Source organism: Lonchura striata, chromosome 2, assembly GCF_050655825.1.
Source record: "Lonchura striata isolate lonStrDom1 chromosome 2, ASM5065582v1, whole genome shotgun sequence".
NCBI classification, from domain to species: Eukaryota; Metazoa; Chordata; class Aves; order Passeriformes; family Estrildidae; genus Lonchura; species Lonchura striata.
This window is the reverse complement of record NC_140704.1, coordinates 122,278,141-122,289,585: the sequence shown is the minus strand read 5'-3', so window position 1 is coordinate 122,289,585 and position 11,445 is coordinate 122,278,141. Positions and strand designations below refer to the sequence as shown.

At 35.7% G+C, this 11,445-nt stretch overlaps 1 protein-coding gene across 8 annotated transcripts in view; it reads left to right on the top strand.

Moving 5' to 3' along the window:
- PDE7A (phosphodiesterase 7A) overlaps positions 1-11,445 on the top strand; it is a 75,159-nt gene that overhangs the window by 33,605 nt on the left and 30,109 nt on the right. For all 8 annotated transcript variants that reach the window (XM_021555617.3, XM_085572148.1, XM_021555616.3 and 5 more), the window contains exon 2: positions 5,520-5,580. In XM_021555617.3, coding sequence (XP_021411292.1) covers positions 5,520-5,580 — 61 coding nt within the window. The remainder of the gene's footprint in view (positions 1-5,519; positions 5,581-11,445) is intronic.

The following is an 11,445-nucleotide window of genomic DNA, read 5'->3' as shown; positions in this document are numbered from 1 at the left end:
GTAAAAAATCTGTTCAAGGATTATGTCTAATCCAGGTTGGTCAGGGCTTGTTTTAAGGTGGGGTAAAATAAAACTTCCAGGTAGCTGACATAATACAGTTAGGCATAAAATTCCCTGCTGTTTATGATTGTGTTTTTACATGTGCTAGTGGTGGTTTCTTTTAAAGAATTAGTGGTTTTGTGTTCATTTAATTACCTATTTTGCCATTGCATTGATGCTCTTCTGATTTACTTTCCTTAGGCAATACCTCTGTTTATTACTGTCCTCGCTTAAACCAATTGCTTGTGAGGTTTTTTGACTGCAGATTCTTTCTGATCAGTTGTCAAGCTTTTGTTTTGTATATTTTTAAGTATTGATTTTTTAAAATGTTGATAAAGCTTTGGATAAATTTTATGCCTTATGATATACATCTGAGGTATATAAAAATAGCTTACAGATGCTTGCGTGATATGTGTATTGCTAACATTGATAACTATCACTCAAATAATAGCTAACGTTAAAAATGGTTGCCATCTGTCTTGGGAGGTGATCATGTGAAATAATTTTATATGGAAGAAAATATTAAAATTGTCACACTTGAATATTTGAAGGCAAGGTATGGTTCTTACTGCTGGTTAAATTTCAGGAAGGCAGTATGAATGACATTTTCTTACTGCTGGTTTGATAAACTTTCAGAGTAATACTTTGAACTGCAGTGAAATTTTTAAATAGTGGTAGGAACATTTTGCAGTGGCTTACCTGAATTCAGTGTCAATTTAAGTGCTCGTAGAGAGCATTTTTCTGCGGTTTAGTGAGTTAAAACTTTGATTGTGCTTTTTGGAAAACTGTGCATCTTAGCATGGAACTTTTAAATACTTGAGATAAGTCTAAGATACATTATAGTCTTGCTTTTGAAATACAATAATGGAGAAATAAGGTCTTAACTAGTTTGTCATTCTCAAGACTTCTAGTTCATAAACAGTCTTATGATCTTAAATACTTTCCAAGGGTGTATTTTTGAGGCCGCACAACCAGTGCATTGCAGTTGCCATGGTATAACAACTTCTCCACACTTGTGTTCAGAGCAGTTGAGACTAATGCTCTGATAGTTCAGCAAAGACTAGAAAGTCAGGTGGGTAAAAACACCTGCCTGTATTGCTTTCTGTCCTCTGTCTTTTCTTTCCCAGCTTCTGGATAAACAACTGAGTAGCAAAATGAGGGTCATGTAGTCCATCAAAAAGCATAGATGGTTCTTTTGATGGGTGGTACTGAATTTTGAAGGCCGACAGCTCTAGCAGGTTTTGTTAAGAGAATGAGAACAGGAGTTGTTTTACTAGACAGTCCGCAAGCTGGCCCTTGCTGAAATGAAGTGCCCAGCTGTAATGCTGGTGCTCTGCTTTCAATAAGATTGGGAAGTCTATGTGATAAAACTGATACATCAGTGGAAACATTTCTGTTTGACACAAACAGCAGCAGGTGCTCCGTTTCCAAGTGGTACATGCAAATGCTTGTACTCCCAAGCATCACTGAAGCAGTTTCCTTTGAAGATGTATCTGTGTGCTATTTTGGCACGTTGTTCCCATTACATGGCCTTTAATAACTTTCAATACTCTGTTAAAAGATATTCAGAGAGATCTGACTTAAATCTAAGTTCTAGTAGATGCTCTGCATGTTTTTGCAGAGTCCTTGTATCGGTGTTGTTCTTAGAGGATTAATGGATCTTCCAGTTTAGTTTGAACTTCTTCCATTCACTTTCCACAAATATGTCTCAAAGGAGAAGAAAAAAGGAAGCTTTTTGACTGTATTGCCCTTTTGAAGAATAAACAATACTCTAGTGTGAAACTGAAGTTTAAGGTGAGGCTTTGAAAATGGAAGTCCAGTATAAGCTATCCTTCCCAGTCATCTTCCTGACATCTGTCTTCACTGCTGAAGCAAAACAGCTTACCCAGTTCAAGTGTCTGTGCTCATGCCTGGAAGGGAGCAGAAGAGTTGAGAATCTCAGGTAATCATTTGAGGAATTTGTTGAATCACTTAGGGTCCAGCACATTCCCACCAACCAAGTTGTTCTTGTGCTTGAAAATTGAACCTGCCTAAACACAGACACATTAGGGTTGTCTTGTCTTTGAGCACTTCTGGCTGCTTGCTGGAATGGTGCTTATTTGTTTCATATTTGTACAGAGGGTCAGTATTGTTATTAACAGGTACAAATCTTTAGGTAGACTGAAGAGGTGGTGCAGAGATTTAGAAATAAATTCTTATGCTAAATGAGTTAAAAATATTGGCAATAGCTTGACAACGAGTAATATTTTTTGATCCAAGGTGTCTGTTGGGTGATTCAGTGTATGCTATGGTTGTCTCAGCTGTGTAAGTAAGGTATATTTTTCGGGTAAGTATGGTGTTCTTATCTTTATGTAGGCTACAGAGAGGTGGCCTTTGATTAGCCATGAGGATGGTGGCATTTTTGGTCATCAACAAGGGTAAAATCCTGCTGATTAAATTGTTTGAACAGTTGGGTGCTTGACAGTAACTTTAGGTCTTCAAGACACATTTGCCTGCCTTCTTATGAATTTGCTGTCAGATCACATAGCAGTAAAAATTTAAGCATTAAATCTTGTTTTTCACTTTGCTGGGTTTAAGTAGTGGAGTCTGGACAATAAATCTTAAAGAACCCCATAGAGGGTATGTTAAATTACTTCTCTCTTTTTGCCTTTTTCCTTGCATTTTTCTGGAGTACTGTATGGGGTAGAATAACAAATGCACCACAACCTGCAGTAGATGGTCTGTTATGTGTTTGCAGGGTAAGCTGACACAAAGCAATCTGTGTCTGGATGAATGCAATATTATTTTTTTACTTATCACAAGTTGCTAAAAAACCTCTGTACCATTAGCTTGGTCCTTTGTCTCTGAATGCCTACCACAGTGCTCATCTCTCTGTACCTCACTTACTTGCCTGGTCCAAAGATAAAAGATCTGACCACTCATCACCCCCCAACATCTGTTGGTGGAACTTGCTAATGCATGCTTTTGTCTTATCTATTTTATTTAACAAATTTCAATGAATAAGTATCTTTGAGACCTCAGTCCTTTTACCAGAATTAGCTGAAATTGTCCTACTATTTGTGTAGTATTGCTAGTGAAATTTATTCAGTAAATTGTCTCTATTTTTCCTTAGAGAACCAAACTTTCTAAGGTAATTTTACTAGATTTAATTGTTTCAAATATATCCTTGCAGAGTAAAATCACTTGTCTGTATAAGCAACTATTGTATGTTTTAAAAAATGTGCTTTGTATTTGATATCATACATGGATTCACTGCTTTATATATACTGCTTAATCTAAAAATATTTTATTTTAGGGAGCAAGTAATATTTTAGAATTTACATATCAAAAGGATTTATTTTTCAGTAAATTTTTGTATATTGTTTTCTTTCTTGGAGATGAATGCTCTAGTTGTATGTGGGTCTTGTAGCCGCATGTGTACTTAGGTTTCTCCTGTATTAGATTACAGAACTGTACTGGACATGTCCAGAAATCCGTGATAGACAGGTGCAAATTGCAAGTTAGCACTAAATTACATCACTGATTGTGCCTAGTCAGTGATATGAAATGTTCCAGGCTACGGAAAATATATTCAGCCGAGAGATTTTCTGAAACTCAAAGACAAGTTTAATGAAAAACATTGAAAATGTTAGTAAGAAATCAGCATAATTTTCTGTTTGAGTAGTTGTATTTGTACGTTTCCTAGTGGGACAGGCACACTGGTGTGAGAAATACTGTACAAACATATGTTGAGGAATTATTTGCTTGGTTTATGATCTTCCAAGGAAAAATAGAACAAAGGCTGAGACAACATAAAAGTTCTGTACAGGGAGTTCTTCCTTGTAGTCTTTACAACAGCTTGGACCCCATTATTATTATTGGACCCTATTTGGAGCTAGGTCTTTTGGTCACTTCTGTAATTGCATATTAAGCTTACTTTTGGAAAAAAATATCTACAACTTCAAGTGTAAGGTTATATTTTTTGTTTCACCATGAAAAATATTAAAAAATAAGTGTAACTTATCAGTTTGAAATCTTAGCACATCACTTGTACAGATCATGGTGATTGAGGTTACTCATCTCTAGTCTGTCTTTGAGTTCATTTAGGTTGTTCTGTAGATAGATGTATATCAGCAGTTCTGCCTTTTTGCCTTTCCATGTAATTTTTTGTTCCTTCATTTCCTTCAGAATTCTGTTCAATATGCAGCATTATTTTTTCTATCCTGTTTCCTAACATGGTTTGATTTCTTATCTTTTGAACTTGCACATTTTCAGGCTGTTCTGTGTCCATGAGGTAGTGTTGTTCCAGATGCGTACATAAAAAAATGGGTGATTGTGTTTTCCACCAGGCTGAGTTTTATCTGAAGTTCTCAAAGACATGTGGTGACTCTTGGTGGCATCAAGGACTTCACTGTCTTCAGTGTAAGAAAGGAGTGTGGTATACAGAGAAAGGTAATAGGAGTTTCTAATGTGCACCTCCCACAAAAAAAAAAAAAAAAAAAAATCTTATTTCTGTAAAGAATAAATGTCCTGAAGTGTCAAAATTCAGGTCTGATTGTGAAGGTGATCCTCTAATCCTAGGATTATCAAGTTACATTAATGAAGGCCTTAGGAAGGGGCAGAGGATGGTCAAAGTACAGGAAAGGCACGATATGAGGCTGGGTGCTATGTGGAGTCATGCTTTGCAGACTGTGTGATGTGAATGAGAACATCCCTCCAACTTCTAGCTGTTAGAGGAGAAGTTCACCATTTTGTGGGAGACTTCCTGGATTGTAATTACTGCAGTAGCTGAATATGTATGAAACGTATGTGTCCCATGTAGGTAAAAATACAGTTGATGTGGGAGTATCTCAGTCTTGTTGTACATGGATAACTTGATGACTCTTGTGAACTTTTATCATCAAATTTGAAGTACTACTTGCTGGCTTTCTCTGAAATGCCTTTATGTATAACATCTTACCTCAGTGATTTTCTGCTTTGCCTACAGAAAATACAGGGTAGAATGAAGGTAGCATGTGGCATCCTAGGGCTGCAGTAAAGATGTAAAAATTTTTACATCTCTTACCTTTGAAAGATGGAAATACCTCGTGGGTAAAAGTAGATATATGAACCAGAAACTGCAAGTATTTGTTTCAAGTATAGTGTTCTAGGAGGCCATGAGGAGCACTTTCTTGTGTCTGTGTAATCTTGTTCTAAATCCTTCCTATTGTGATGAATGATTGAGGAACATTGGAAATGAATAATATGGGCGTGTTTTTAACCACACTCTGATCTCGCTTTTCATAGTTTTTTCGCTACCAATTCCTATCCTTCCTTTGTTCCTTCTTCAAGAAAAATCAGTTGATGCATATACTTAGAAAATGCATTTTGCATGAAAGACACGCAATTTCTAAAAGTAATGAAAAGAGTTAAAATGGAAATGGTCAATTAATACTTTATTTTCACTTCCATTTAAAAATTATTTTCTTCTAACTTGCTTAAAATACACTTATTTTTTTCAGAGACGTGGAGCAATTTCCTATGACAGCTCCGATCAGACTGCGTTGTACATTCGTATGCTAGGTAAGCACACTATTTTCTTTATTTCAAGTTCCACCATTTATGTTTGGTTTAAATATTAACTTTTTTATATCTCTCTCCAATTAATAAACTTAGCATTCTTTTTCTCCTGGATAATATTTTGGGTAGAATCTCTACAAGAGTTTCAGTTCTTACATGTTGACTTGGGTTTTTTGATTGTTTGCTTTTTTTCCTTTTTTTCTGAGTTAAACATTGTGTAGGATGTTTTACTCCTATATTGAAGAAAAAGGAAAGGTCTTATAATTAACTCAATGTGTTTGGTAGAAGTCAAGTTTTCTAAGTGACTCATGATTGATCTTTCTGTAATGGAATTTACCACCTCTGCATGGTATCTTTCTAGTTTAAACTGTATCTCAGAGAACACTTGTTGGAGAGTTACCACACATGCTCTTACAAACTTCAATACTAAGGCTATGAAATGCGCAAGGTGTTCTGGAAGTAATGATGATTTGATTTTAAACAATATTTTTCTCGTTAATCCTAGAAGGTGACTTGAGAAAGGAAAAGGTGCTTGACAGGGCCAAATAGTTCAATTTACCGAGGAGTGCTTCCAGAGTAGCAAGGAGATAAAGGGTAAAGCCAAGTTCAAAGAAAAGAGTGGTTTTGAGAGGGGAAAGCATGCAGGGGAGGCCCTCTGTGATAGTGAGTGCACAGAAGGAGTTGAGGTCATTTGTTGAGAGGAGAAAGATGCAAAGCTCTTGCAGATCTGGCTGCCAGATTCTTTATTTCCCACACTCTTCTGGAGGCTACTGGTGGTGCAGATGGCATGGGAACTGTGTATGTGCTCTAAGTCTGTTTCACTGCTGTGTGATGCCACTTAATTTAAGCCACCTTGAGCAATGAATTTGTGTTGAAATGGACTATGAATGCTTGCATGATGTCTTGAACAGCTCAATGAACACCAACAGCTACTTGTTACAAGTTCTTAACCATCTCCAACTAAATCAGCCAGAACATGTCTTTTTATGCCCTGAGTCTTTTCAGTTTAGTTGTATGTTTTACATGTTAAATTCCTCAGAGATTTATAACTGCATTGTCTATGAATTTAAAATTGTAAGCTATATGCATGTGTGTATATGAATTTATAGTCCTAACCTACGTATGTAGGAATATATGGTCATATATACATATAAATCCAGTTTGGACTTAGCAGCTTCACATTTTTTTCCAGTTATTTTGATTTTTTTACATCTGTGTAGTTGTTAATAATGTAGCACTGATTGTCTACTTGAAGGGGTTTTGATCAGAGAATTTAATTACTTTGGGGATTTATTAAGATGAGAACAGAAGATGATACTGGCTTCTAAATGTTTATTGGAAAAGCTGCTGGGCTTTTTTTTTTGATGTTGTAAATAGGTTTATTTTGTTTTCAAAATTTAAAATGAAGTAGTTAGGCCCATCATTTCTGCAGAAGGATTTGTAATAACGCTCAAGTAATTCTAGAGAGAAGGAAAGCATGGCTTCCTCTAGTTTTTGATATATACATCTGACTGGAGAGAAAAATTTAATTTTTCTTGGAAAACTTCCACTATTCTTATAGGTAGAACTGGAAAATATTCAGAACGTGATGCTAAGTAAATTAATTTTTCACTTGTATTCTCATCGACATTAATTATTACATAATGAGATTGATGCTTGTTATGAATAGTATAATTCTTGGTGGCATAACTCATTCATGCTGTTCTGCTGTTCAGAAGCAGTAAATCTTCTAAAGGATTGACTTCCAACTTAGGTGGAGGAGGGTCCCAACAAGCAAACAAAAAATTGCTCATGGCATGTTTGAATCATTATGTGGTAAATTTGTGTTATTTTCTCACTTAACAGGTATCACTTGGTTTGCACAAATGTTATGTGTACTATACTGAATAAGTTAGCAACTATTTACATATTTATTATTTTTGTACTTGTAAATTGACTGTAAAAAAGACCAGCCTGAAAGCTGAACAGTTGGACTTATCAGTATGTAGAAACATTCATATCCGAGTAGATTGAAGGGTTAATATGTTCCATTAGAATTTTTTGCAAGAAATGTGAAGCATTGCTTGACCTACAGTATTGTAGAGTTTTGTTTTTGTTCTGTTTATCTTAGTACATTTGAGCAGAATAAGCTGTAAGGAAACCTCAGCTGTAACTTAATGGGAAGTTAGGCACAGTTATGAGAAGATTTGCCTTTTACTTGGTTGGTTTTATTCCATACAGACTCTATCTACTAATAAAATGCACCTTGATAAGGTGTTTATCTTAGCAGACCAAAAATGTAAGGCTGAGAGTATCTACAATAACTCCCTCTGCCTTTGTTTAGTTGTGCTGGCTATGAAGTTGCTTCATTCAATGTTTTCAGGCTGTTCCAATGGTAATACAATGGAAATTAATTTACACCAAGTAAATAGGAATTTCTGTGCTATGGCAGTGTGTCCAGGTTAAATTTAAAAGATCCTGTTTTAGGATATGCAAAAATAAAAAGCTAACTCCTAACTGCCTTCATCAGTGTGTCGATATAAACAAACAGCGTTGACTATAATGACTCATCTGTCATACCTCATTCCCAAAATATACACTAAGCCACTCCCGAGTGGCTTATTTAGTATTTTAAAATATAGATACAGATGCAGCATTGTAGAATTTTTCTTTTAAGACCTTGGAAAGGCTAAAACATCTGCATCGCCTCAACCACTTTTCTCAGCAACTGTGAGGAATTCTCAAAATATCTTGTAAGTGCTTCTGTGTAATCTTGATACCTGATTTTTCTGTTGCTTTTCTGGTTTCTTTTTCTTGTTGCTTTATATTGACTGAAAGTTTTTCTACTGTGCATGGGGTAGAAAGTGTGGGGCACTGGCTGCTTATATTGGTAAGCATGAACCTCTCAGCTACAATCGGAGCATTTATCTTTCTTTAGTGGTCTTGATCACTTCAAATAAGAAACATTGGAGAAAAGCTACTGTATAATGTGCATGCTCTTCTCCGGTAGTGTTTTTTATGTTGTATTCTGTTTTCTTTAATTCTGGCACATTCAGCTGACCTGTCGTCTGTTTCTCCAACAAATCTAATAGGAATTTTAATCTGTGACGTTAGTAATTCTGTCTGAAAATCCTGCTCTTCACAACCTCATGGCTTTGACTTGAGTCCTTTACCTTGAGGTGGCTGTCGCAATTTCTGCTCCCAGCTGTCCTCCATGGTCTCTGAGGTTTCTGCCCCTGCTCCGGATGGCCTCAGCTCCCCAAGCAGCTGCTGCATTGTTGCTGTGCCACACTGCAGTGTTATGGTAGCACCAAGTATGTGCTGGGTAACCCTAACGTCCAGGGATGTCAGCTGTGGCATTTCAGCTGCCTCGTAAGTATCAGAGCTGTCCTTGTGGTGTGAGCAGGAATCTGAGAGAGGGGCAGGAATTAAACAATCTATTTCAAGGTAAGTTTTGTTGCAGCCCTAATTACTTTTCAGTTTTCAGTCATAGCTGCAAATCTCCCTCTTACATTCCTTCTTCAAGGAAGAAGGAATGTAAATCAAAAATCAAAAAATTATTTATTTACTCTTCAATTAAATTTCTGCCAGTATGATCTTTGTCTTAAAAATGCAAGTGATCCTGATCATGCAGGACAATTCTGAAAAAAAAAGTTAGCTAAATACTCAGCCATCAGATATTGTATCATTTTTGTGCTCAGAATAAAGTTTGGAAAGGAAGGTTTCACATATTTAAAATCATTCTCTTGATTCTTTGGAATCAGCAAAACTCTCAAAGAGGGAAAAAAATTGATCCTGGAAGTCCGGTATCATTAAGATGCTGAACTTGAATGTGTTCTGTAGCTGTAACACGGGAATCTTTCCAGTGTGGCTGGAAGTGGCTTAAGAAGAGACACTTCAGATAAAAGCTGTCATTCAGCTTGCTGCCACTTCTGTACCCTCCCCTGTAAGCAGACTGTGGGATCTGATGGCTTAAAAAGATTGCGCAAGCATTTCAATATGTTTATATGGGTCTAAATAAACAAAAACGATTCATAAGTTCTTTTGTTTTATGTGTTGAATTTTAATTTTCTTTCAGCTACCATAATAATGGTTGGCTCTGAGGTTGGATTTCTGTTGCTGTTTGAAGGAATTATGTAACAGTGTCCTTTTGTTTGATAAAAGTAATCACAAATCTGAGCTATCTTCTGCTTTTTTGTAAAGTTCCCAGTGAAGATAAATATGTCTTTTCCTTAAAGTTAAATTCTGCATGACTTCACAGTCACAGGGTTGCAAAACACTTGTGCAGGATTTCCCAAGCAAATTGACGTGAACATGTTACGTTGTGTGAAGGTATAATGAAGTGAGTGCATTTGGGATCCATTAATCTTCTGCAAGTTGCATTAAGCAAAGAGTGAATGCATAATGATGATCCAGTGTTTCTGGATGTTTTGGAACTAACTATACATATGCACTAGAGATTAGTTTCATTGTACTAATAGCACATTATTTCATAATGTGCAGCCAGTTATCCCTTTTTCTGCTTCTGTTTATTTAGAAACTTCAGATGGATGAATGGTATCATCAAATTCCACTTGTACCAATATTTTTCAAGTACATTTATTGTCTGAAATATTGAAAAATGCATGTCCTGTACCATGATAATGGAGACGTCTCTTTTGCCTTTGTTTTGACACAAGAGAATTTTCTGCTTTGTTTGCTGTAATGAATTCCAGTCTTGTAGAAGGGGTATATTTTTCCAGAATAAGTCCAGTTGTATTCTATCAAAAATAATCAGTACTGAGATACTGTTGTTAATGCTTCTTCTACCATGATTAGGGAGAAAGAATTTTGTTCAATAACTAGGTAATGAAAATATTTAGCTTTCCTTGCTGAGAATTTCACATTTTATATGTATGCAAGTAAATACACTGATTTTAGCTTTATCTTATTACATTTGTCTTTTCCTTAGTTTGCCATGTGCCTTTTTAGTATACAATTCCTTCTTTGGCTAAATATTCCTGTAATAGATATTCTAATAATTCCTGTTTGAAGTCATGTAGTCAGTTGCACTACTTCATTTTACTTAGTTTTTCTTGTTTTCCTCCCTAAAGTTCTCAACATTGCAGGCATTTCAAGGGTAGCAGGGATACTATTATTCAGTCTATGCAGTTAGTCAAGGTAGTAAATGAAAAAGAATAAAGCAGAAAGAAACTTTCTGGACATCATTTATCAGATGCATCTGCTCATTTTGTTATTTGCAGAATTCCATGTTGGTCTTCAGGTATTTTTCTGTGCACTTTTCCTGTTCCTGACACTTAAAACAAATTTTCTGCAACAACCTAGTGATACACAGTCTGAAACTATTTGCTAATTGGTACTGTGGTTTGTAAATTTGAAAAGTAAAAAGCTGCATTTTAAAGTAAAAATAAATCACAAAAGCTGTATCACCTTTTCTGTAAAAAATTAGCTCCACTAAAAATCCTCTTTTATTTTCTTTTAATTTAGCTGGTGAACTCATTCACACAGCTGTAGCTATGCCTGATTACCCAGATTAATATGAGTGAAAGGTAATGAAAGTCGAATTTTCCTCTGTGCACACTGTTATTTTCATATACAGCTACTAATGCATTTGCCCGCTTTCTTCCAAAGTTTCCTCTCTTTTTCATTTTTATTAATTCATTTTGTAAATAAAATTCACCAATTGCTTGTGCCTAACAGAAGAGTTCTACAATTTGCTGCCTCTGTATTACCTGGAAGGAGACAAGTCTCTTGCACTCTGCTCAAATGAAAGCTTGAAGCCTTTATAAGTAATATATAGTAAGTGGCCTGAAAAATAATACTTGCATATAGTAATTGGGTTGCTTTCCCTTGCAGCTCAGTTAAGGTTTTCAGTTAAAAAAAAAAAGC